General features: G+C 45.8%; 1 protein-coding gene across 3 annotated transcripts; it reads left to right on the top strand.

The window, feature by feature from the left end:
- Positions 1 to 1,148: 1,148 nt before the first annotated feature.
- On the top strand, positions 1,149 to 25,364 carry ZBTB2 (zinc finger and BTB domain containing 2). Of its 3 annotated transcripts, none has more exons than XM_058735655.1 (3): positions 1,149 to 1,278; positions 16,670 to 16,854; positions 22,571 to 25,364. In XM_058735655.1, exons 2-3 carry the CDS (start codon positions 16,682 to 16,684, stop codon positions 23,940 to 23,942), a joined length of 1,545 nt encoding a protein of 514 aa, XP_058591638.1. In that variant the 5' UTR covers positions 1,149 to 1,278; positions 16,670 to 16,681; the 3' UTR covers positions 23,943 to 25,364. The 3 variants fall into 3 exon arrangements, with proteins under 3 accessions (XP_058591638.1, XP_058591640.1, XP_058591639.1); XM_058735656.1 differs by lacking the exon at positions 1,149 to 1,278 and adding an exon at positions 1,695 to 1,815; XM_058735657.1 differs by lacking the exon at positions 16,670 to 16,854 and having other exon boundaries at positions 1,173 to 1,278.
- Positions 25,365 to 26,924: the final 1,560 nt, after the last annotated feature.

Genomic DNA, 26,924 nt, shown 5'->3' with positions numbered 1-26,924 from the left:
CAAATTAAGGAGCTTATAACCAAATTGCATGCCTTAAAACCAAAGAGTGTCCTGGAAACTGTTGCCTTCAGTTCCTTAATAATCAAGCCATAGTCTTAAGTCCTCAAAAGCCTAGATATGTAAAATACAGAAATCACTAAATCCAGTCCTCAAGAAATTAAACGGTACTTCCAAAGATATAAATATAATTCTAACAAAATGGCAACAAAAACAAAACTTAAAGTGTTAAAAATGACCACCAGAGAATCTAAGTCCCCTGTCTGCCACGTTACCTGTTTCAGGACCTCCAAATTAACCGAATGGCTAACTCTAAATCCAATCTAACAGTACCCAAGAGATCAAAACTTAACAAGAAAGTAAACTGTTCTCAAGTAACAAAAGTGCTTTGCAAACTGATTTTCGACCAACGCTTCGAAAAACACAATTACTGAAATAAGCATCAAATTCATCCTAACAGAAACGTCTGACATTACACTCAACTAGTCTGTTTAAGGAAGCACTTATACCTCTCTATACACACCACAAACAGATCTACTTTGGTATGACTTTTTAATTCCACTGGTGAAAAACAGCTATTAGTGATTTACAAGTTTCTCCCTGGCTCTCAAGTCCACTCCTTTTCAAGTCTTAAAACTTATGCTACACGGGAAATAAAGGGACAAAAGTATTGGCCGAGAGATGTCAAGCAGAAGCCTGCAAGAAGGATCCGGAGCAGTTCTGCATCCCTTCCCAGAGCATCTCCAGGATTATCCTACCTAAACACTTTATGTAAACACGGGGCTAGTGACTCAAGCCTCCAGCCCCAATAGGTGGAGAGAAGTTTCCTCGCCTCGGCTGCACATGGTTTGCAGAAGTTTGGCTGGAGCAGAGCGGAGCCTGGGTGGGAGCGGCAGTGTAGTTAGTGCTGCAGGCGGCGGCGGCGGCGGCGGCAGAGCAGCAGGAGGCGGAGGCGGGCGGGGGGAGGGGAGGCGGCTGGGGGGGGGGGGGCGGAGGGGGCTCTTGCCGCCACTGCTCTCTCGCCGCCTCTCCCCCCCGGCGGGAGCCGCTCTCAGCCTCTTTGCACTAGTCGCTCCGCTCTCTCGGTCATGTGACCTTAACGTAACCGGACAGGAAAAGCCCCGCCGCCGCCGCCGCCGCCGCGCCGGAGACACCGACCGCGGCGGCAGCAGCAGCAGCAGCAGCAGCGAGAGGCAGAGGCGGCGGCGGCGGGGAGAGCACGGCCAAGGCTGCCCAGCGGTGCCTCCTCCACACCCCCCGCCGCAGCAGCACCGGCGACAGGTAAGCACGCAACGCCTCCACCTCCCGGGGCCGGTGCCCACGTGCCGCCCCCGGCCCGGGCTCCGGGAAGGCGGAGGGGGGGCGGGGGCCACCGGAGCTCGCAAACGGTTCCGGCACCAACGGTGGCAACAAAGAAGAATGACCCCCGTCCCGGGGCTCCGGGTGAAGGCAGGCGGAGGGCCCGGACCACACGGGGACCCAGTTCTGGGAAGCGAGGGCAGGGGCGCCCCGCGGGGGCGGGGGCGGCTGCGCCTGGCGCCGGGGCTCTGGCCGCCTGACAAAACCATCCCCCGGAGCCAGGCGGCGGCGAGTCGGCGGCGGCTCCATCCGGGGCTTTGCGGGAGGGGGAGGGGACGGAAGCCGAGAGGGCGGGCGGCGGATCGGAGGGAGGGAGGGAGGGAGGAAGGGGAGGGGGGCGATTCGCGTTCCGTTCCCCGTTGCCGGTCCCTCCCTTCTCGCCGCCACCGCGAAGTGCGTCCCGAGCGGCGGCGGCCGGTGAGCGTCCCGCGCTGGAGCCCTGAGAGGCGGGCCCGTCAGGTGCGTAATCCTTCCGACGCCTCGCCGCCGTCTCCTGCTGCTGCCGCCGCTGCTTCTTCGGCGGCAAGGCCGCGAGCTGCGGAAGTGGGTTTGGGGGAGGGGAGCGGAGACGGAGGGGGAGGGGAGGGATCCGGTCCGACCGGAGCAGGCCCGGCCTCTCTGGCGCTTCTCCCAGCTGCAGCGGCTCCTACAGCTGCTGCCGCTACTGCTGCGGCTCCGCCTCCCCGCTCGCGGGCGGGGGCGCGCACGCGCGCTTCCGGCCTCCTCGGGTCTCGCGCTGTCTTCGGCTCTCGCGCGCGCTCTTCCCCTGGCCCTGTCTGACCACCCCCCGCCCCCGGCGCCGGAGCTGTTGCGCCAGCCGGGGCGTTGCGCACGGCGTAGGCGTCGGCATTGTGTTAAACTCCGCGGGACTTGGGGAGAGCGCGCGCGCGCACGCGGGACCGAGGGAAGCGGAGAGCGTGCGGCGTGGCCGGAGTGCGTCGCCCCTCCCCTCCCCTTCCCTCAGCCCCTCGGGTATGGGGGCGGGGCCGGGGTGCGCGGCGCCCGGGCCCGTCGGGCCCCTGCCGGTCTAGCCGGCCCCGCCCCCGGCCGGGCCCCCGCCCCCCCCGGGACGGGGCGGGGCGAGGCAGGACGCCGCGGCCGTTGGGCCGCTCCCCTGCGGGCGGGGTAGATGGAGGCCTCCCTGGGCGCCGCCTGGATGGACTGCCGCGGCCCGGGCTGCGGGTGTGGGCGCGTTAGGCCGGCAGGCTCGGGCTTCCGCTCCACGGGCAATCTGCGCCTCCGCTGAGGCCGAGGTTAGCCCGAGCTGCGCTGTGGTTTCTGGCTGCTTTGCCTTGGGGTGTGGGACCGGCGTCCGAGCCGCGCTCCCCGCCAGCGCGGCCCTCGTCTCCCACTCCCCCACTCCCCCGCCCCAGGGCTCCGAGAAGGGGAGCTTGGGGGCGCGGAGGCTGCTTCCCCGGCCCGAGGCGTTTTTCCTGTGTAGCGGAACCCCCAAACCATTGATTTTTTAAACAGGCTAAAAAGAGAACTGATAATGCATCGGTGCTTAGGAAGCAAGGTTTTTGTCGCGTTTAGCTGGTAGTGAAAGGAGGCAATAGGAAAGCAAGGGTAGCAGGGCAGGCAAGAAAGTGATTGGGCCGGATGAAAATGCAGATAGTTTTTGCTAGGCCAATTGACTGCGAGAACTTGGAACTGCTGAACTCCTAATTATGCCTTAGGGAAATACCCCCCACCCCCGCCCCACCGCTGCAGTGTTCATTTGCTCTTCATCAAATACAATGGTCCCACTTAGTGTGTGTTTCCATTCTATTCATTTTTATAAGTTTTTGTTGCAGTAAAGCATAAAAAAGGTCAGAATTACGAGTTCACGGGCTCACACGGAGCTCCGGGGTGCTCTGGGTTTCCCTAAATGGGCTGCACTGTCCTTTTTAGGACAGATCATCTATGTCGACCCTGACGGAGCACGGGAGCAGGATGTACATATCACTAGCATTTTAGTCTGAGAGGCCTGAAGCTTCAATAGGAAATCAGAATTAAGACATTTTAAGTCCTCCGATTTATTACAAAGCAACATTCGTTGTTCAAATAGATTTTATTTTGCATTTTAAATAACAGGCCGTTATTAAATAATAGGATGTACATGCAGGCTGTTTTCAAACTGTTAAAAGGTAATTTTTGAGAAAAAAGCTCTAATACTGCATTCCTTCAAACTGGGCATTTCTCAATAAACTTGTGGTTTGTAGGTTATTTTCTAGCCAAAGAATTGACCTGTTAATGACACCATGGTAAGATCTCAAAGCACAACTTTATACCGGTGGTATTAAGTGCCACAAAATAGTAGTGGAGAAGACCATGAAAGGGGGACAGATAAACAGCCCCTAAAACTTTGCTGTAGTGTATAGTCCCACCACTTGCCAGTTTTAAAGCTTCTCTCAAAGAGGGTGTAAATAAATGGTGCTCTGCAAACTTCTGCTGAAATACTCCAGCCGCAGAGTAAACACTGTGCATGTTTTAGGTCCACGATGACAATTTCTTTTTTCTCTTAAAGATTAATATGGGGGCGCCTGGGTGGCTCAGTCGGTTGAGCGTCTGGTTGAGCGTCTGGTTGAGCTTCTTGATTTCGGCTCAGGTCGTGATCTCACTGTTGGTGAGCGTGAGCCCAGGGTCAGGCTCTGTGCTGACAGCTCAGAGCCTGGAGCCTCCTTCAGATTGTGTCTCCCTCTCTCTCTGCCCCTCCCCTGCTAACACTCTGTCTCTGTCTCTCAAAAGTGAATAAACATTTTTTTTTTAAGTTTTTAAAGGTTAATATGAACTTTGCACTGTTCTCAAAGATCTATACCTTTTTAATGTAAAAATTATGTAAAATATAAAGTTTCATCCACCTTGACCTTTTAAGATGTGCCTTGTAAACGCTACATGTCCCGGAATAGGGGGATGTGCTTTCCCCAGCTTGAGAATTCCAGACCTGGAGGTAGAAAGTGAAGGAGGCCCCTAAGGCAGGTATGTGGCTTTGGCTGGGGATCAGCTTTGCAGTTGGAGACCTGCCATCTCTTACCTGTCTGGTGCTGCATCCCGAGGCCCGCTGGCCTTTCCCTGAAGTCAACTTGGAACACTGAGCAGGTTCCAGCCTTGGAACCTGTGTGGTTCCAGCCTGTCACTGTAAAGGAAAGACTGCTGGTCTGCTGGAGACTTTACCATAAATTTCAGAGTGCACGCGGCAGAAAAGGGAATTTATCCCTTTTCCTGATTCCTTATGGTCGCTAAGTATGACTCTGAAAACCTAAAAGGGAATTGAGAGTTTTTATTTTCCCGAAGAAAAAAAATTATAAACATTCTAAGCATTAGCTTGAGAACATTTTCTAAGCCTTTTTTATGCTCAAGTTATATTTTTATTAGCAAATGAAACTTAAATAATTAAAATATTACTTTGAATCAATAGCAAATAAGAGCTAGTGTTTCACAATGCCAATATGCCATTGAGAGATGGAGCCAGTAGCCACAGAACCAGGAGTTGGCAGTCCAGGATATTCTAGGACTTTTTTTTTCTGTGATGAAGGCCAAGTTAGGGGCTAGTATTTACACTCAAGCACATAATTCCCAGTTCATGTGGATGAGGTACACATCATATAACTTTCTGACTTCAAGAAAGCCCAGTGTGCAAAGACAGGAATTTATAAAGCATTTTTATGTATCTGACTACTCACAAAATGGTTCTTTTTACTTTATAAGAGGTTTTACTTTACAAGAGGTATAGTTCCATTAAATTTTGTACACGCCTAAGCTCTGCACCAAGCAAGGATGAACTATAAGAATCATCTGAGAATAGTTTCAAAGCATATTTGTGTTCCACACCATGCCTACCTAGATGCTTAGATTCTCTGAGCCCCAAAGTAATTTCTGAAAGGGGTTGTCTAAGTGTGTTCTACAGCCCGTTGTGAATCTCCAGGACCCCCCTCAGGGTTCCATGAGGTCAAAACAACTTGTTTAATAATAAGATGTGATTAGCCTTTTTAGCTGTTGACAAAATGAGTCAACGTTGGAAAGATCTGCATAACTCGATGAGCTGACATTTTCCAGTGACCAATAGGTGATGTTAAAAACTGTGCATAGGTAAAAGATCTGTTAAAAGAGCAAGATAGAGCAATGAATTTTCCTCCCATTAGAGTAGGAAATTTTCATTCATTATGTATTTTTAGATCGCACAGCTAAACTGTAAGAAACTGCAACTTACCAAGTTTTGGTGTAGTATCAAAGAAAAATGTCCACAATCACCTAGAAAAGCTATTAAAATATTTCTTTTTCCAACTGCATATGTGGGTGAGGTTGGATTTTCTTTGATATTCAACCAAAAAAGCTATTACAACAAAGTAAGTGGAGAGGCAGAGTAAATGCAGAATCCAGTTGTCTTCTATTACAGAGATTTGTAAAAACGGCAAATTAAGTTTTCAATTCTGTGTGATCATATGTAGGTTTCCTTAAAGTTGATTATAGCATAATGCCTTTAGAATTATCACTTCAATATCAAGTCTTTATTAGCCGTAAATCTCTGATTTGTGGCTCCTTGACACAGCCTATCCCGGAACTACCTCCTTCTGACCTTCACTTAGAAATCAAAAACTAATGCCAATGGTAACGTCAGCAACACGTAATTGAAAAGGCAAACTCTTACAAAGTCAATGTTTTTCAAATTCAAAATAAGAGCTATTGATTAGTTTATGTCCCACCTTTTTCTATTTACCTTCAAGGAGGCTTGACTAAAGAAATGTTAAGAAAAATACATCAACCTGTCACCACAACTAATTAAGACCCATTTCCTAGCTTTGAGATACAATTTAAAAACATTAAAATTCAAATGACTAGTCCCATTCAGGTTTACTTTATAGGCCCTAAATATTAATTATTAATAATACTAATTGAAAAAGCAGTTTTTTCATCATGGTAAGTGGTCTGAACTACTTGAAAGAATCAATCTTACTTGTGGGTAGTGCTTTTTCTGTTACTGATGGGTCCTGTGCATTACAGTATTCATTTATGCTTCACTTAAATAAAATTAAGGACTTGAGAGGACCCTTTTAGTGCCCTTGAAATGGGTAGTCTAAGTGGTGTTTAGTATCTTAGGAGAGCTATTATCCTCAAAAAGTGAGTCATCAGTTCCCAAGCGCTGTTTTGGTCTTCTCTCCTTATACTGAAAACGTAGGAGGAGCTTGGGTTGTCAGAACATAATGTGATGGTATTTGTCCCATTCAGCCGCACCTCCAAACCATGAGTAACCTCCACCTTTGCTGTGTGCTGGAAGCTGAAAGCACTTGACATCTAGGGAGTGTTGCATTATCAGCGTGGGAAACAGTGGTGAGGCATTAAATAATATAAACGGTCATTTATACTTAGCTCTGGAAAGTGTTTTTTACTTATTTCCACATGTGTCTTACAACCTCTGAGTTTGCTTAAGGAAAAGAAAATTTTGTACACATGTACATGCATAAAGAAGGCATTCTATGAAAACCCACTTTTAAGAATGGTCTCCCCTCTCCATCTCCACTTTTGTTCAGTGCCTTTCTGCTCACTATTCTGATTTAAGAAAGACAAATGATTTTTTTTTATTTAGTTTTTTTTTTTTTTTTTAAGTTCCATTTGTAGTGTTAATTGGTTGAGGGCTTTATATAGGTCTTCAGTTTCATGTCAGATTTCATGTCTGCCCTGGGTGACTAGGATTAATTAGTGACAGATCTGTGGAACCAAGTAGTACAGAGGAAAACGTGTGAAATTTACACCCGGAAGACCAGGGCTCAGATGACTTCTGTTTGCCGTTATAACCTCTCTGAACTATCATGTAGTAATTTAATGTTGTGACTTTTGGAGTCAGATACACCCGGCTTCTCCAAAGACTCTCAAGACATAAATCACAGCAGGACTTCAGAGCACCAGACCAATATAACCAAAGTATACTGCACACCTCTCCTTGGTCATCTCAAAAGTATCTTGGTCCCAGCACATCTGAACATAACCCTCGCAATCTTCCCCATAAAGCTGCCTTTTTGCCTGTCTTCCCTCTCCTGGTGGGAATCCCCACAATCTCTCCAGTCACACGAGCGAGAAATCTAGGAGTTATCTTGGACACCTCAATTTCCCCCACCCTCCTCCCTCTAACTCACCAACCGACTCCGTTGAGTTTTTTTATCTTCTAACTATGTTTCAAATCCTGTCCCTCTCACCCCATCCTGATGACCACCACCCAGTCTGTCTTGTCTCTTCTAGACCATGGGAAGGTCTCTCCTCACCTGGCTCTTCACCACTCCCGCCTGCAGTGTGGCCATCCTGTCACTTCCGCTGCAAAATCCCCTCTGGTGCCTCCCTGTTGCTCTTAAGATAGGAACCGAAATCTTTAAGAAGACCCGAGTCTCCAACTTCACCTAGCCTATTCCTTTCTGGCTCTTTGCCCTTCAGCCACACGGACCTTCGTTCAGTTCCCCAGTTGCATCTTGCTCCCGCGTATCCTGGGGCCTTTGCAGATGCTGACCTCTGCCCGGAATACTCCATTCTTGCCCAGTTAACTCTTCTTCAAATATCTGCTTAACCAAGGTCTCCGCACAGAAGACTTCCCTGACCTCCAACTCCCAAATTGGACCCCAGTTCCTTATATTTTTCTTCACATTGTACATTTGTGTACTTGTTCGATTCTCCCCCTTGAACTCTGTCTGTATTCTGCATACCCTTGCATCCACTGTGCCTGGCACCTCAGAACGCTTTCACCAAAAGCATGACGACTTCCCAGATCTGCGTCTTAGGAGCTGGCCTACATGTGGGCAAGTTACTTAACTTTTCTAACTCTGGTAGATTCTTTCTGGAGTTAGGGTAATTGGTCCTTGGTACATAATAAGTGGTCATTAATTCTTAGTGCTGTGGTTATTAATATTATAATTAATACTGAATAGCGAGGAAATGATATACCATGGTATTGTTGAGGATTAAATGAGGAGTGTAAAGAGTATACTGTAAAGTATAAAGCACTATTCAGAACTTAATTGAAGTTCTGAAGTTCATGAAGAAGGATGAAGTGACATTTACAAATAAAAGACTTGGTTGGAGGCCTGGGTGGCTCATTCTGTTGAACACCCGACTCTTGGTTTCAGCTCAGGTCACGATCTCGTGGTTTGTGGGATCGAGCCCCACGCTGGGCTCTGTGCCGACACTGACAGCGAGGAGGCTGCTTGGGATTCTCTGTCTCCCTGTCTGACCCTCCCCTTCTCATGCGTGCCTGCTCTCATTCTCTCTCTTTCTCTCTCAAAATAAATAAATAAACTTTAAAAATAAAAAACTTGGGACATCTGGGTAACTTAGTTAGGCATTGGATTTTTGATCTCAGTTCAGGTCTTGATCTCAAGAGTCATGAGTTCTAGACTCACATTGGCTTCCATGCTGGGTATGAAGCCTACTTAAAAAAAAAAAAAAAAAATCAAAAACTTTTGCTAAAATATAGCTCCCTTTCCATTGATGTGACTTTTTAGGTTAGTCTAGGATCATCAGAAATTTAACTTCCCGCACAGCACCCAGCTAGTCAGAGGCCAAGCCATGTCTGGCACTCAACATTCTCTCTGAACATATAGTTATTAACAAACATATAGTTTTTTTAAACATCAGACAATATTCTAGGTACTTGGAATAAAGTAATAAATGATAAATAGGACTCCATGCTGGCTTTCTGGAAGCACCAGGCAGACATAAGTAGACTGGCATGTTCACAGGTGCTCCAGAGGGAAGGAGAGCTTCCTGATCTTAAGGACCTAGAAATTCTGCAGAGGACAAATAGTGCTGGGGCTGGGGGGCGGTAAGTGGTGAGTCCCTCTGGAGGTGGCACGTTCGAAGGTCTGGCACAGAGGTTCTAAGACCCCCTTCAAACGGGCCTCCTTTCCCGACAGTGGGAATAAAATCAAGGGCTGAACTCAGCTTTGAGAGCGAGGCCTCTGAGCAGGGAGTGTTGCAAACTGCTGGGAGCCCAAGAATGGCCTGGGCTTCTGGACCTTCTGGTTGTAAAGAAAAATGCCCCTCTTCAGCTTTATTTCATTTCATCCAGCTTTTCCAAAGTGAGCGAAATAACATCACTTTGTCTCCATGATCATTAACATATTCAGATGAAACTGGGCTTTTGGTGATGCTTGAATTTCTGAACAAGTTGGATACTTGATCACTTCATAAGGATCATCAAGTAGATAATCTTATATCAGGAAAAGAACCAGGCACAATTTAATGTCATAAAATAAAATTTCATGTAGTAATTTTTTGTGCATGAGAAAATTTATTCCCTATAATGAATATAGTGCCAACAACCCTTCCTTCAGAAAAGTATTCTGACCTTATGTCTTTTCTACCCATTTATATTTAGAAGTCCCCCGTCCTATAGGGTACCTGAGTAGCTCAGTCAGTTGAGCATCTGACTCTTGATTTCGGCTCTAGTCATGATCTCACAGTCATTGGATTGAGGAGCCCCACTCCAGGCTCTGCACTAGGTGTGGAGTCTGCTTGGGATTCTTTCTCTCTCTCTCTCTCTCTCTCTCTCTCTCTCTCTCTCTCTGCTCCTTTCCCTTGCTTGCATGCTCACTCTCTCTCTAAAAAATATATATATATTAAAAAAAAAAAAGTCCCCCATCCTACAGGGTATGTGAATATTTTATGACTTTTCTTGCAGAATAAAGAGGGACTGATACTGTTGGACCCCTAGTTTTGAGGTTGGTTGATTGGTTTTTAGTAGGTCTGTGAAATCGTAAAGTCTGGAAACCATTAGTTTGGATCAGCACGAGAGTATGTTGTGCAGAGTTAAGCAGGGGTTGGGTCATGCAGGGCCGGGTAGGCGGTGCTGAGGAATTTGGGTTTCATCCTAAAGGCAGTGGGGAATCGCAGAAGGATTTTAAGCTGGTTAGTAACATCGATTTGACCTTTGGAAAGATCATCCTGGCTCTTCCCTGTAGATGGATTCAGGGGTAAGAGCTAGAAATGAAGAGATGAGTAGGGAGGCAGAGCTAAGGTGGTGGGGGTAAGGAGTTGAAGTTGGTGAGCCCCGGGTGACTGACTGAGGAGTGAGGGAAGTGAGACCCTAGTGGAGTGGAGATCCCTGCCTTGGTCAAAGAGCGGATGGCTGTGCCGTGCACTAAGCTAGGGATACAGAAGGAGCAGGTTTGTGTCCGTGGCTTTTGTTGTCTTTGGGGGAGATGAGGGTGAGGGGAAGGGGGACTTGAGTTGTCTTGCCTATCCTGAATTGAGGGGATGCTGCGGTATGGCCCAGGGGAAGTGGATTGGATCCCCACAGGGAGTCCACCACGGAATGAGAAGCAGGCTGTGGACAAAAGGCAGAGGGGCATCAGCAAAAGAGGAATCCTTGGTGGAGATTAAAATAGAACAGGCAGAGGTGATAGAAAACCAAAGCACAGTGGCCTCAGAGCCCAAGACAGTATTTATGGAGCAGGAGGAAGGGTATTAAATGCCGCAGAGAGGTCGAGTAAGCATACTCTGTGGGGCTGGGGAGCAGAGGTCCTCTGTGACCTTGCTGAGCCATTCCAGCGTGGGGAATGGTGGGGGGTGGGGGCACAGGAGTGATGCTGCTGGTCAGCAGTTGGTGGGAAGGGAAGAGCAGACATCCATTTCCACAAAGGGGGGTGACCTCCACCAGAACCCCCCCCCCCCCCATAAAAGATCTGCCGTCTCAGCCAGTGCAGCATAGGCTGCACGGAAATGGCTCTGAAGGGGCCTTGAGGAGGAAAGAAGACTTCAGAAGGCAGTGCTGTTGGCTGGGGGGCACTGCCTGAGATGCCCCCAGGCTTGGGGACCCCCCCCCCACTCTGTCTTCTCGGACTCATTCACATGTGTGAGACTCTAGGGCGGAGTCTTATTTTTCTCCCTGAGAAAGGTTTCTTTGGTCTCTGAAGTACGATTCTTAAAAATGTACACGGTTTTGTGTTTCCTCTGTGAATCTGGAACATTCTTCCCATTTTCCCTCCTCTTGTTTGGTTTTTTTCCCCATCCCTGAGACCCCTGTACATGTGTTCTTCCCTCTATCTGTAAAAGGCATGTTCAGTTTGTTTCCTATTCTAGATTGAATAGGAGATCTCTAAATTGAGATCCTAAAATAACTGGTAGACTCCCTTAAAAAAAGAAACATCTCGTAGTTTTCTCAGAGCTTAATTCTTATGGTCTTAAAGAAAAAAAACATACGTTTGTTTGTGGAATGAGAAGCCCTTCCTTTTGCTCTACGGAAGGAGAGGCTGCATATCCCTTAATGTAAGAACAAAAACTTCAGAGTCCTGTCAAACACTGATCAGTTTGATGACCTTAAAACATATAATTCTATGTCAGAAATCTCTGTAAAACGAAATTAAAAGAAAGTGAGAAAAACATTAGCGACATGTGGTAAAGGGCTCGTTTTTATTACGTTACAAAGGGTTTTTACAGATCAATAAAAAGACAAACAACCTGATTGAAAACCAGGCAGAGCTCATGAGGGGAATGCAGGAGGAAATGTAAATGATCAATAAACACAAAAATATACTTCCTTTCATCATTAAATCCATAGAAGGTAGGAAAATGAGTGTGGATTTGGCAAAGATTCTCAAAGACGTGGCCATAATACCCAGTGTGGCCAGAGTGTGGAGAAAGTGGCGGAGGGGGTTGGTGGATGGACAACTCACTATTGTGTGTCCGTGATATTTGAATTTCTCGTAACAAGTACATATACTTAAAAGCAGCGATAAAAACAATATTTCCGAGGGGAGCCTGGGTGGTTCAGTCGGTTAAGCGTCCGACTCTTGATTTTAGCTCAAGTCACGATCTCGCGGTTCGCAGTTCGAGCCCCATGTCGGGCTCTGCGCTGAAATCACAGAGCCTGCTTGGGATTCTCTCTGTCTGCCTCTCTCTCTGCCCCTTCCCGGCTTGCTCTCTCACTCAAACAATAAATAAACATTTTTAAAAAATGTTGTTTAATCATGTTATAAGAGAATATAATAATATTTCCGATTAATTGTAAACATACTTGCACATAGCACGTCCCAGCAAATCAAATGACCCTGTTGAAATCTCACTTCTTGCGCTTTCTGATTCTATAATCAAGGGCAAATCAGCTAACCTCTCAGCCTGTTTCCTCATATATAGAATACGAATAGCAGTAATACCTCAAATACCTTAGCGTGAAATTAAACGAAGAGCATATGGAAATGAATGCTCAAGGAAACACTCCGTAAATAACAGCCACTCTTGTCATCATCATCAAGAAATAAATAGTAATATGTTCTCGCACTTGAAGCTGCTGTCTGTCCGTGAATGACACCTGAAACCACCTAAACATGTAGGGAACCATGATCAGAGACAGAACACGTGAAATAGTGTTCGCAGGTCGCTCTTCGAGGTGTATTATACTTTCTTGTAGAGAAAGGCAGGTTAGTAGGATGGAAAAGGAAGTCGTCTGGCACTTTTCAGAGAACAGCCTTGAAGGCGAGTTTCTAAAAGTTATATCCTGGTGGAGGTCAGGTTCGAGTGATGTTTCTTTGTAGTCCCTGCCACCCTGCAACCTGGCACCATCTCTTGTTTTCATCATGAACCCCAGGCCTCGTTTTCTGTGTCCCCTACCTAATCTTAGCGCTTTCCCCTGCACAGGAAATATTGGGGGACGAAGGTCCTGATGCTTTCCACAGATTTGAGCGTATAACTGAGCCCACGGTGTAGGTCTGGGTACCCAAATTGCTGCAGCCTTAAGTGACCCTCCTGCCTTTCATGTTTGGATGTAACTCTGGGTAGAAAACACGAGACTTGACATCCTCCAGTCTTGCCTTGTGACCTGATCGGTCTCTTATGATATTAATCCGTCTCGTTCATTCCTTTCAGGTAGCACTTATTAATTTCTGAATCTGCCAGATCATTCCTAGAACAGGAAGGAGAGTGGGGAGATCAGTACCAGCTTAGTAAGAATTGCCATGGTCTGTTTTTTTTAAAAGCTTATTGATCATGATCATGTATTCTCCAAACTAGCTTTCCCAATTCTGTAGTTAAACATCATAGTTATCCTTTTTTTTTTTTAATTAATCTGGCTAATTAATTGATGTGTGATGGGTTTTTCTTTTTTTTTTTACTTTTTATTTTTAAAATTTTTTTTTTTTCAACGTTTATTTATTTATTTTTGGGACAGAGAGAGACAGAGCATGAACGGGGGAGGGACAGAGAGAGAGGGAGACACAGAATCGGAAACAGGCTCCAGGCTCCGAGCCATCAGCCCAGAGCCTGACGCGGGGCTCGAACTCACGGACCGCGAGATCGTGACCTGGCTGAAGTCGGACGCTTAACCGACTGCGCCACCCAGGCGCCCCTACTTTTTATTTTTAGACAACTATAAATACACGTGCAGTTGCAACAAATAATAGAGATCCCGCAAGCCCTTTACCGAGTTTCCTCTAGTGGAAACTCGGTAAACTGAGTTTCCTACTTGCTAAACTGTGCTCCCACATCCCGGCCAGGGTGCTGACGTTGACACAGTTGAGCTGCAGAACATTCCTATCACACGGATCCTTCATGTCGCCCTTCTGAAGCCAAACGCATTTCCCTCCTGCTCCCCTCACCCTCTGTTACTAATCTGTTCTCTGTTCCTATGATCTTGAAGAATGTTAAATACATAGAATCGTGCAGTATGTGACCTTTGGGGATTGGCTCTTTTCCCTCTGCGTAATTCACCCACCTTGCTGTATGTACGTATCAGTAGTTCATTTCTCCTTGCTGGCTGTGTTGTTTCCTGTGGTGTGGGCATACCACACTGCTTAACTGTTCATCCGCTGGGGGACACCTGGGTTGTTGCTAGTTTTTGACTATTAGGAATAAAGCTGTTGTGGATATCCACGGGTAGGTTTTGGTGTGAACATAAGTTTTCATTCTCTGGGATAGATGTCCGTGAGCATAATTGTTGGGTAGGACGGTAGTTCCATATTGAGTTTTTCTAAGAAACTGCTCTTCTCCGCAGTGGCTACACCATTTTACGTTCTCCCCAGCAGTGTTTGAAGAGTCTGCTTCCTTGACATCCTTGTCAGCATTTGGTGTTGCCATTACTTTATTTTGGCCATTGTGATAGGTTTATAATGAAATCTCATCGTGGTTTTCGTTTGCTTTTCCTTAATCGCTAATGATGTTGGCAATCTTTTCATGTGTTTATGGACCATTTGCATATCCTCTTTGGTGAAATGTCTGTCTCTTCAAGCCTACTGCCTATTTTCTGAATAGATTTTTTTTTTCCTGTTGGGTTTTGAGAATTCTTTGCATATTCTCTATATACCTGTCCTTGGTCAAAAGGTTTGCAAAGGTTTTCAAATATTTTTCTCCTGGTCTTTAGCTTGCCTTTTCAGCCTCTTTTAACAGGACCTTTCACAGAACAAAAATTTTTAATTTTAATGAAACCCGACTTACCATTTTCTCCTTTTATGGATTATACTTTTGATGTTAGGTATAAAAACTCTGTATCTAATGCTAGATCCCTAAGATTTTTCTCCCCTTTTTTTCCCCCGAAAGTTATAGTTGGGTGTTTTACCTTGGAGTCTGTAATTCATTTTGAGTTAATTTTTATAGGAGGTATGAAACTTAGGTCAGAGCTCCTTTTTTTTTTTTTTGGTCTATGTCCAGTTTATCTACGCCATTTGTCAAAAAGATTGTTCCTGCACTGAGTTGCTTTTGTGAGTTCGTCAACAATCAGTTGCGTGTATTCATGTGGATGCTCATCAGCACTGGGTGCTCATTCTGTCTCACTGGTCTGCATGTTTGTCCCTTCGACAGTACCACACAGTCTTGGACACTAGCTATTTGATGCATCCTGAATTCCGGCTGACTCATCCCAATTCGTTATTCTTTTTAAAAAATTATTTTAGCTCTTCTGGTTTCTTTGGCTTAACATTATACATTTTACAATATCCCTATCTATAGCAACAAAAAATCTTGCTAAAATTTTAATAAGAATTGTGTCAAACCTATGTACAGACTTGAGAAAAATTTATGTTCTTACTGAGCCTTCCTAACTGTAAATATGGTACACCTTTCCATTTTGTTAGATATTCTTTGATTTTTTTTTTCCCTTCGGTGTTATAGTTTTCAACATACATGTTTTGTTAGTCCTATACATGTTTTGTTAGATTGACACATATGTATTTCAGTTTTTGAGTGATTGTAAATGGTATTATATTTCTAATTTCAGTGGCCACAAGTTCAAAGTTAGTGTATAGAATTACAATTGACTTTTTACATGTTTATCTTATAGTCTGTCTGTGGTGTTGCCAAACTCATTTATTAGTTCCAGGCGTTTTTTTGTAGATTCCGTGGGATTTTTTTCTGCATAACAACACTGTCATCTGGAAATAAGGACAGTTTTAGTTCGTGTGTGTGTGTGTGTGTGTGTGTGTGTGTGTGTGTGTGTCTTTTATTTCCGTTCTTCCTTTATTGCAGTGGCTAGAACTTCCAGTACTATGTTCAGTACTGAGAGTGGGCAACTTTGCTCATTCACAGTCTTAGAGAGAAAGCATTCGCTGCTTATAACATTGAGTCTACTGTTAGGTATAAAGCTGATCTGTGTGTAGTGAGCTGTTATAAATACTCTTTGCGGGAAAGGAGCAGTCTCCTGATTTGATGAACCGTCCCCTTTAGAGGCACTTCCCCTGCTGGAGATAGATTCAGGCCAAGTGGTTTGCTACGGTAAAGTGTAAGGAATGAAGACCTTAGAATCCGGACTCAGAACACGCAGATTTAAATTTTGGCTCCCCTGCGTTGGAGCTAGATGGCCTGGGCAAATCATTTACACCTCTCAAAGCCCAATTCCTCCTCCACAAAAAAGGGAGAAGAGCACCCTCCTCCGTCCTGCCTCCGGGAGTGCAGGCATCCAGGGGAGTAATTGTATCACTGCCAGGGGCGGCCCTGCCCACACTGTAGGAGCTGGAAAACTGCCCCAGTTTAGTGAGATCTTCACTGTACCCTGCTGTAGCCCCACCCCAGCACCTTAATTGGCCTCTGTGGAAGTTTTGACAATTTCTGACAGGTCGTTAAAATTTGCATTTGGAATCTTAAAGTATAAGACTAGCGGATCTGGGGGTGTTGGCTGTCCCAAGAGCAGACAACTGAGTCCGTTTCTTGGGCAGATCACGTAATCCCCCGATTCACGGTCAGTGTCGTCATCTGTAAAATGGAAGTGAAGACAGAGTTACTTCAGCGGGCTGCTGCGAAGACTGAGTGAGTTTACGTAACATTGTTAGCATGACACGTTAGCTGTGATCGTTACTGTCGGTGACTGTAAAAAAGGACACATACTTACTTGTGAATCACCTTTCTTAAAAAAAAATTGTTTGCTTTGCAGATTTTTAAAAAAATGGATTTGGCCAACCATGGACTTATTCTCCTGCAACAGTTAAACGCTCAGCGAGAGTTTGGTTTCCTGTGTGACTGCACGGTTGCCATCGGCGATGTGTACTTCAAGGCACACAAATCAGTTCTTGCTTCATTCTCCAATTACTTTAAGATGTTGTTTGTCCATCAGACCAGGTAACTAACGTGGTTGATAATAATCTAATGACTGTAGACGCTGAACTTCCATGGCCCTCTTTCCCTCTGAACCTGCTCTTTGCCCATCCAGACCATGGGTCTCACCTCCTCTCCCTGGAATCCTAGGCTCCCAGGCTCCCAGTTTTCCCTCGTGACCTCACTTGCCAACCTTGCTCATCTTGGTTACTCATGCTTTCAAGTAGCCATTGAGAATCCCTGACCTGCAAGCCCTCAGCAACGCGCCCCCCGCCCCTCCCAACCCACCCCACCCCTACCCCTGCTCCCCGGACCCTGGCTGGGTGTCCCCTGCACAGCAGGATCGACAGCGGCCTCCTGGATCCCTTTCTCCCACTCCTCTGGCCCCCTCCCCCACCCCTGAGTCTCCCCACACACACACCCCTGAGTCTCCCCCGCCCCCCCATGCCTTTCCCAATCTTTATCCTGGTCTGCCAGTCTAATGGGAAGCTTGAGGGCATGAATTCCCCAGCTTCCTTCTTTTTTTTCTTAAAACATCTCAATCTCCCTCCGTATCTCTGCTTGGTTTTTCCTTCCCATCTCTCCTGCCTCGGAGAAGAGGACCCTGGATGTCCAAGGAAAAGGGATCTTCCTCCAAGCGTCGTGCTACCAGATCCCGCCTCTTACTTTTTTGTTCTGTACTTTTCACCGCGCGCTCTCTCCCCACGTTCGAGTCCCCAAAGGATCCACGCCCCCGACACCCAGTGGTGCCGTCTACTTGACTTACAGGGCAGTTTGTCCTTTATTTCACTGTGGAAGTGTTCAGAGGGCGAACCGCAGCCTAGCTCGTGCGCCCCCCACCCCTCGTCCCCGCTGCCACTGCCGTGTCTGCCCCATCTCTACCGAAATCATTTCTCAAATGTCACCTCTTGATCAAAACCACGGCTCTTCTCTCAGCCTCTGGCATCTCAGCCTCAGTCCTAGGCAGCATTTGCTGCCTGCTGTTTTCTTCCTCTCTCGGGGTTGTTGTCTGTGCTTTGACAATGCAGAATATCCCGTTCTCCTGCCCTCTGGGAGCTGTGCTGAGTTTTGGTCTTGGGCCCTCCATGCTTCTTTCCATATGCACTCTACCCCAAGGGGAGCTGCTATTGCTCCTGGATTTTGCCTCTGCTGGAAACCACCAGTTTACAGCTCTGGCCTTGACCTTTCTCTGTGGCCTCCAGAACTCTGCTTCCCAAGGCCGTGAGGCTGGCCGCTCGTGGGCTTGAATGGAGTTATGTGCCGGTCTGAAGCAGAGTTAGGCCTTTTCTGGGTCATTCCCTGACCTCCCTGTTGATCTCCAGGTAACCTGTTCTTCAAATCGCTCTAAAACCCTATCCTCTGGTCCCGTGAGCCATGTTTCCCTCACACCCCTTTTGCATTAGTCCTTTCCTTCCCCTTCTCACTTCCTTCCATTTCCTAATCATTTTCCACGACTGTGAGATTAATATTTCTGAACAGTGCTTTGACTGTAGGACACCTTGGATCAGAAATCCCCTCCGTGGTGTTACTCCTTTGATCACAAACCTGCAGGATCGCCTCCGCACATCAAAACAGCACACACGTTCCTTGTTCTCTTTCAAGGCCCCTCAGGCTGGCAGCCTGACCTCCAAGCCCCCTTGGGACCGCCCCTCCCACCAGGCCACTCCACTCCATCAGCCCAGCCCCCCCCCCCATCCAAAGTGATCAAAAGCCACTTCTTTCCTCTCCCACATCTCCTAGCACTTTATTTTTGCCCGTTACAAGATCCGCGCATTTTCCCTGTGTTGTTCTTTGTGTATTTCTCTCCCCTCCTCTTTTGTAAGTTTCTTGAGGGCAGAGACTGGGTTTTACAAATCTTTTTGAAAGCCCCAGTGTATAGGTCCGGTATTTGTACATAATAGCCACTTGTTAAATGTCTGGAGGAGCAGAATGGGGAAACAATAGGAATAATGGCAAGCAGAGGTTGCTTTATCTCAGGCACTAAGGATGTTCCCTTTTAAGGACATGGAGACTTCATAACTAATGGGTACTTAGAAGTCTCCACACAATGAATGAAACCGTCTTGAAAGGAGGAAGATTTTCATTTGGGGGAGTAAAAGAATACAATATAATGAGTTTTAAATAGATGCAAGAAACTTAAATGTAGGGCAATTAAATGCCTTTGTAACAAGGAAATGTGGGATCTGTGTGGATAGGAGTCCCAAATGTAAGCAATCAAGTGTTGTTGTTGGAGGAGGCACGCGACATTTCTCATGGACACCAAGCAAATCCTGGTCGAAGGCCAGAGGCACGCTTTTAAACCAAGGCATTTTTTGCAAGGTTGCTCTGAACAGCCACCTGACTACCCAAAAGGTGGACTGAGAATACGGTTTTTTGCACACTTGGTTTAAGCGTGTTTTAATGTCTGCAGAACCACTAGCCATATCTCTGTCTCGTGTGCAGCACTCTGGGAAGTTTTCAATCTTGTAGAACTACAAACATAGAGCTCCCAAAAGTAAAACCGCAGAGGGGCAAGTTTTGCTAAGCACAACCTCCTGATGAGGTCGGACGTTATTTAAAATTCCTTATTTCCAAAGTTCATTAAGCCCATCTTTTACTTTGATATTCTAGTAAAGGAAAAATTAAAACTGAATTACGGTGAAAGTTTGCATGAAGGGCTCGTAGCTGTGCTAAAACTATGTTTTCCCCATAAAAGTGTTGTCTCAAGCAGACATCTGCAAATCAAACCACATAGGTGTAATTATCTCGTGGAGAGCTATGTCCTTCCAGAAGGACTTGGAAATGACTGAAGTCTGGCCCATAGCAAGCTGAGAGGTCTAGCTGCCTGGAAGGGAAAGCAGTCAGAGAGATGGCTGCAATGTGACCTAAGGAGCTTTTTTAAATAACTTTTTTTTAAGGGTCTCCATGTGTATATGTGTGCATGTGTACTTTTGCTTCAAGAAAAAAAAATTAAAGTCAAGAAATGAAGAGAGCTGGTTTCTGGGAACCTCCCTGGGCGCCGCATGAACTCCCAGAGATTCCCCGCCTCCCTCTCCCTGGTGCGTCCTCACCAGCTCAGTGGGCCACTTTGGGGCCCTTCTCCCTTCGGCCTGGCTGGGTCTCCCAGCCCCATTTCTCCCTTGCCTTCAGAGACGGCACACAATTCTTTAAAATCTGAGCTCTGCTGAGTCACCACCCTTTGTGGCACTAGACAGAGGACAACCTGTACAATAACAAATGAGGGGAAATGACAAAACTTATAACAAAATTTTGATGGAAAGAGGCCCTGCTTGGTAGTTCCCGCTCACAGATGCTGCCCCCGTTTGGATTTCTGCCCTTCCCTTTTCTTTTTGGGAAGCCACTGGTCCCTTCCTTCTGCCTGGAGGAACATTCCATCCTGGCAGGACAAGGGTGCCCTATAGTCTCCTGGGAGTACTTTGTACTCTAGAGGCCTATGGTTTCCCCGTTCTCAATTTCGGAGGGGATTGTTTGCATGATTAAAGTATTCTTCCCCACACATGATCCCTGAAGCTTTGTTTTGAATATTGAACTTCCCCAGAGCACCTAAAGGCATCCCAGTATACAACCCAGTATTGTTGGCAGTCGCCCTGTGCTTAAAGGGAAGACCGCCTGTGTTTGCATTCCTATTTAAAGGAAGATAAATAAAGCATTATAAAAGACTCCAAAGGAAGATGAGTGAGTGATCTGTGTGTCTTTTTAAAAAATAGAATCACAGGGGCGCCTGGGTGGCGCAGTCGCTTAAGCGTCTGACTTCAGCCAGGTCACGATCTCGCGGTCCGTGAGTTCGAGCCCCGCGTCGGGCTCTGGGCTGATGGCTCAGAGCCTGGAGCCTGTTTCCGCTTCTGTGTCTCCCTCTCTCTCTGCCCCTCCCCCGTTCATGCTCTGTCTCTCTCTGTCCCAAAAATAAAAAAAAATAAAAAAAATAAAAAGTTGAAAAAAAAAAATAGAATCACATAAGCTCTGTTCTTTCTGCTGCTAAAGTGCTGCCACTTTCTATTCTTTGACTTTTCATACTAGGGAGTCAGAGGTTTTTCACATGACTATTGTATGCATTCATCTTGAAATATACACAAGATGTATACACAAGTTTGTTGATAGCAAAACAGCAATTATTCAAATCTGTTGTGTCATAAATTGCTATGACAGTCACCTTTAAAAAAAATAGAATAAAATGTTAAATTTGGAAGAGCAAGGTATACTGTTACTATTTTAGCATGTTGGAAAATATTTATTATTAAGATAAACAGCTAAAGGAGACAAAAAGTTATAATAGTAAGTGGTATAATAAAAAAAAAATGATTAGGGGTGCCCAGGTGGCTTAGTTGGTTAAGCGTCTGACTCTTGACCTCACTCAGGTCTTGAGCTCAGGGTCATGAGTTCAAGCCCCGTGATGGGCTCTGCGCTGGACTTGAAGGTTACTTAAAAAAAAAAAACAAATTATAAATTCTAAAGGCATTCAGGGAAGCTGCCTTTGAAGTTGAAAATGCATTGTCTATATTGTCTGTAGAATATAATTCACTGAGTGGATGATAGCACATACCTCATAATAATATATAGATAGATATCATTGCTTTCTAATGATGCATTAGAATTTCTGTCATTACTGATGGTTTAGGAAGAGTTCTTTGGGACTTGAGTATAGCTGCTTGATCAGAATGATGTTTCTGGAATGAGGCAAACACGAACGTCTAGAAGTTAGAAAATCAGCAATGCCACCATCTGCTTTAGGTGTCTCAGATAAATCACCTAACTTTTGGTGATCTCAGGTTCCAGATCTGTCAAATGGGAATAATCAGATCTGCCTTCAGTGCCACATAGGATTGTTTTCATGCTGTAAACAATTTTGGTGTCACGGGTTTGGAATTGGACCAAGATTTAGTTAGACCCTCTTACTAACTCTGTGGTTTTGAGCAAAGTAGGAATCTCTTTGAGCCTCAATTCCTCATCTGTAAAATGAGAATTAATGGCAACTTAATGAGATAATGCCTGTGAAGCCCAGTTGTAATTCTGGTGATGGTGATGTTTTGGTAAGTTGTCCCGGAACTGTTTTGTGATGCAATCTAGCAATACTGGGAAGGTGATCCGGCCCCGTTAGAGCTAGAATGTACCTCCATCTCTTAACGGTGCTTCCTCCTTCATGCTGGAGGGAGATCAGGGAGCTGCAGAGCACAGAGTCAGGTTTTCTTTTTCTTTCACTTTTGTTGCGTTGCTCTCAGGCACTGGTTCATTCTAGCCCAGGTCCGCACACCCCCCCACCCCCCATGTCATTTTACAAATGAAGAAACTTTCTTATCGGGTAGATTGCTTGATTTACTTTGAAAGATCACCTGCTGAGCTCTGGATGGCACTGGGTCAATAGGAGATGCCAAGACTTTTAGCCAAAGATCTCCTAGAGTCCTACATAAAAATATAGTGTGATATGATAGAAATGTACATAGATTAGGAGGAGAAAAACTTCTTCAAGAGTCTAGGGGCTAAGATGTCATATTTCTTTAATGTGAACTTTTTGGTTCTCAGTCCTCGAAAATCTATTTATCGTATTTCTCTCTGTTCTTAATATAATTAAATTACACAGGTACCAGTTATCTCCCTTGAGTATTCCATTTCACGAAACACTAACAGTAAGAAATGGGGAATGTTCTCGTTTCATTTGCCTTTTTTTTTTTTTCTCCAGAGTTCATGTTATCATTGGAGACGCGAGTTGACATTTCCTTACAAATTGTTCACTTGTTTCTTTCAGTGAGTGTGTCCGTTTGAAACCAACTGACATACAGCCAGATATTTTCAGCTATCTCTTACATCTGATGTACACAGGAAAGATGGCGCCTCAACTGATTGATCCCGTTCGGTTAGAACAGGGGATCAAGTTTCTGCACGCTTACCCACTGATCCAAGAAGCTAGCCTGGCCAGCCAAGGAGCCTTTTCTCATCCCGACCAAGTTTTCCCGCTGGCCTCTTCCTTGTACGGCATTCAGATTGCAGACCATCAGCTGAGACAAGCCACCAAGATTGCTTCGGCACCCGAGAAACTCGGCCGAGACCCACGGCCGCAGACCTCCAGGATGAGCCAGGAGCAGGTGCCCGAGGCCCCACCGCTGTCTCAGCTGACGTCCAATCTGGCCCAGGTGAATCGGACACATCTGACTCCCTCGGACCCCCTGCAGACCTCGCTGTCTCCAGAACTCGTTTCCACTCCCGTGCCTCCCCCTCCCCCTGGGGAGGAGACCAATCTGGAAGCTTCTTCGTCCGACGAACAGCCCGCATCCCTCACCATAGCCCACGTCAAGCCGAGCATCATGAAGAGGAACGGAAGCTTTCCCAAGTACTACGCCTGCCACCTGTGCGGCCGGCGCTTCACCCTCCGCAGCAGTTTGCGGGAACACCTCCAGATTCACACCGGCGTACCTTTCACGTCCAGCCAGCCGGGAGAAAGCCGCGTGCCCCTGTCTCTTTGTAGCAACGCAGCCGACCTGGGCAAAGACACCATGGAAGTGCCTGAGGCTGGGATGATAAGCGACAGTGAGCTGCAGCACATCTCCGACTCCCCCATCATCGACGGGCAGCAGCACTCGGAGACGCCCCCACCCTCGGACATCGCGGACATTGACAACTTGGAGCAGGCGGACCAAGAGAGGGAGGTAAAGAGACGCAAGTATGAGTGCACGATATGCGGCCGAAAGTTTATCCAGAAGAGCCACTGGAGGGAGCACATGTACATACACACCGGGAAGCCTTTCAAATGCAGCACTTGTGACAAGAGTTTTTGCAGGGCCAACCAGGCTGCCCGGCACGTCTGCCTCAATCAGAGCATCGACACGTACACCATGGTGGACAAACAGACTCTGGAACTCTGCACGTTTGAGGAAGGGAGCCAGATGGACAATATGTTGGTACAGACCAACAAACCCTACAAATGCAACTTGTGTGACAAAACGTTCTCCACTCCCAATGAGGTTGTTAAACATTCGTGCCAAAACCAGAACCCGGACGTTTTCGCCCTGGACGAGGGGCGGTCCATTCTGCTGGGCAGTGGGGACGCAGAAGTAACGGAACCTGACCACCCAGTGTTAGCTTCCATCAAAAAGGAACAGGAAACAGTGTTGTTAGACTGAATGTTACCTATCTTTTTAAAAACTGTCGTTTTTACAGAGACTGTCTCCTTTCCCTTGCCCCAATTCAGAACTGTAGTTCTCCATGGCATGATACAAACAGGTCCCTGGTCCCTTTGTCCACCTCACCCCCTCCTCCCCAACCCCAGCCCTTCCTCCGTAAAGGCTTTGTGCATTATAAACCTGGAACATGTTTACTTTAATTCAGGGGATGTTGGAAAGATAATGGTCAGTAGTGCTTATAAACTCAAATAGATTTTGAGACGTTTTAGATGATTTAAAAGCAAACTTGGAACTAATGAAGGGTCTATTAACAAAACACAACAACTAGAATGCAATTTGGTAAGCTAGAATTATGACTCTCCCTGGGTAAGAAGTCTTCCTTCTCAGAAAGTGTTGGAAAATACGGCATGCTTCTTAGAGATACAGCTGGGCTGTGTACTATGCAAAATCTAGGTGTGGGGGAAACTTTTAACCCAAGAGAACACTCTCAGTATTTATTCTCCAGGTGTCTTATTTCAGAATGCATCCTTTGAGATTATGTCCAGTCGAGAAAAATCATTAGTTAAGAAATCTACTTGAACAGAACACAAAAGAGAAAAAGTAATAATGTGATGGCAATCTTAATTTTTGGATAGAACATGACAAAGCTGTGAGTTGTGTGTGTTTGTAAGAGAAAATGTGTGGGTATTTGCTATAAACAGGTGAATTAATGCACATGCCTTAGCTAATTGCTGGCTTCTTTCAAAGTTGAACAGTAACAAAACTCTCTGTTTCGGTTTCTGACAAATCTGTCGGTTGTTTTAAAAATCAGATTTGAAAGTCCTGTGCAGTAGATTGTCTTTCTGAATAGAAAATGACACGCTATTCCAGCAGTTGCCAGTGTTAAATCTGTTTTAGCACCAACCAGCTGCTTCAAATCAGTGTGTGCACGTAGGAATGTGGATCCTAGAGGGGAAGTTGTGAGCAAAGCATGTGGTAACTTTAATGACTTTAAAAGTTAATGCTAATAGTTTACTGGCAACATTTGTTGAAGCATCAAAAATGGCAAAGAAAAATCAGGACAAAAAAACGCCTAATTGCTGATTGGAAAAAACAAAAAAAAACCCAAAAAACAACTTGATTTTGATGTTAGTCTCCACTTTTTTTTTTTTTTTTAAACACCTGAAATTTCCTCCATTGGCCTGAAAGCAGTAAACTGTGCCCACGAATCTTTCCTTACGCCAATGACAGAATGGTCTCACAGGACTAAACAGGAGCCAGAAATAAGGACCGAAGGGGAAAGGGAAAAACAGTTCATAGCTGTGCTGTACGTATATGTTAAAAACTGAATATCCCGTCATCCTGTTTCATGTATAGTTGAGTTCGCAGATTTGTAAGTTTTTATACATACTTTCATGGAATAAACATTTAATTAAGTGAGTATTGTATTTTATCTGTGTATCAGTTCGTCTGCCCAAAAAGCAGAAGTAGAGACCAAGGCCTCTCTTTGCTGCTTCTCTCTGTCCATCTGCAGAACCGTGGGCGGGTCCCCTAACTTGAGCAGCATTTTCGACATCTGTAAAACGAAGACAGTGGCAATTGCTGGATCGTCATATTGTGGGAATCAAATAAGTCAACTGTATCCGAAAATGCTATGAACAGTCCAACCTTGGCCAGGAATGGATCTGAAAGTCCAACTTTCCCAAGGAAGAAAGAGACACCAAGAGGTGTTTACCTAAAAGTGACACACGTTCGTGCTGTGTAAACCTCAGTCCCTAAGTATTGAGAGGTTTCCACTGATTTCCTCTGTTGAAACTATATTCACATCTCCCAATTTAAATGAAAGTCTTGAGCCAAGTTAACTTCTCTGAAATTCTGTGGAAGGGGAAATCCAGGCATGCCTCACAGCCCTCCACAGCACTCCAGGCAGCCTCAAAGAGACATGGGATGTGGCCGGAGGCTCTTAAACAGCAGAAAGTCATGGGAATCACGAGGGATCTGGTGGGTGATGAGAGAGGGTAAGGCGCCAGCCAGCCCCAGCTCACTTCCCGCAAGTTGGTGGAGGGGGGAAGGGCAGGACCTGTGTTCAGCTATTCATTATGGGTGGGGTGCAGGGCTCTTAAGCGTTAGTCTGTGGCCACCTCCCCTGGGACAGACCTGTCAGTTCCCTCCATACCCTAGAATGTTCCATGGCTGTTTAATCCCAGGAGGTTATAAATTTAACAATTTATTCTTAATTTTTGATGGTACTAATTTAAACAAGCTTTGCAAATTTCAGTCGATGATGTAATCAGTCTGAGCCCCTTAAGCTTCAGAAGTAACTTAAGCTGTCACTCTCCACGTTCTAGCCCCTATGAACACTACTGGTTCTATTTTCTTTTCGTGGGGAAAACATATTCATTCAAATTCATTCAAACAAAAACTCATTCAACAAATCGAGCTAAATCATAAATTTGTGAAGTATTGTGGGATTTCACTTTACCATGAGAAATATGGCTGTAATGGGAAGAAAACGTTGCCAAAGGTATTTATTGGGGCACCTGGGTGCCTCAGTTGGTTAAGCAACTTTTGATTTTGGCTCAGGTCATGATCTTGAGGTCATGAGATGGAGTCCCACACTGAGTTCCACGCTGGGTGTGAAGGCTGCTTAAGATTGTCTGTCACCCTCTCCCTCTGCCCTTTCCCTGCGCACGTGTGCTCTCTCTCAAAAAAAAAATATATTATTCTCCAATAAAACTGGAAATATATACATACATATATAAAGTGACTTTGGATAATGACCTAAGAATGGAGAGTGGAGTGGACTCCAAACCTTTTTAAAGTCGTAGGGGGACACCTGGCTGGCTCAGTCAGTAGAGCATATGACTTCTTAAATTTTTTTATAATGTCAAGTTAGCTAACATACAGTATATACAGTGTGCTCTTGGCTTCAGGAGTAGATTCCCATGATTCATCACTTACATGCAACACCCAGTGCTCATCCCAAGTGCCCTCCTCAATGCC

This window comes from Neofelis nebulosa, chromosome 6 (genome assembly GCF_028018385.1).
Source record: "Neofelis nebulosa isolate mNeoNeb1 chromosome 6, mNeoNeb1.pri, whole genome shotgun sequence".
In the NCBI taxonomy this organism is placed as follows: Eukaryota; Metazoa; Chordata; class Mammalia; order Carnivora; family Felidae; genus Neofelis; species Neofelis nebulosa.
This window is presented reverse-complemented; position numbering and strand designations above follow the sequence as displayed.

What these genes read in the sequence shown, in the direction of transcription:
- ZBTB2 (XM_058735655.1), top strand. Translation starts at nt 16,682, where the DNA reads ATGGATTTGGCCAACCATGGACTTATTCTCCTGCAACAGTTAAACGCT. An exon ending in TTGTTTGTCCATCAGACCAG is followed by an intron (nt 16,855 to 22,570) that starts GTAACTAACGTG and finishes TGTTTCTTTCAG; the next exon opens with TGAGTGTGTCCGTTTGAAAC.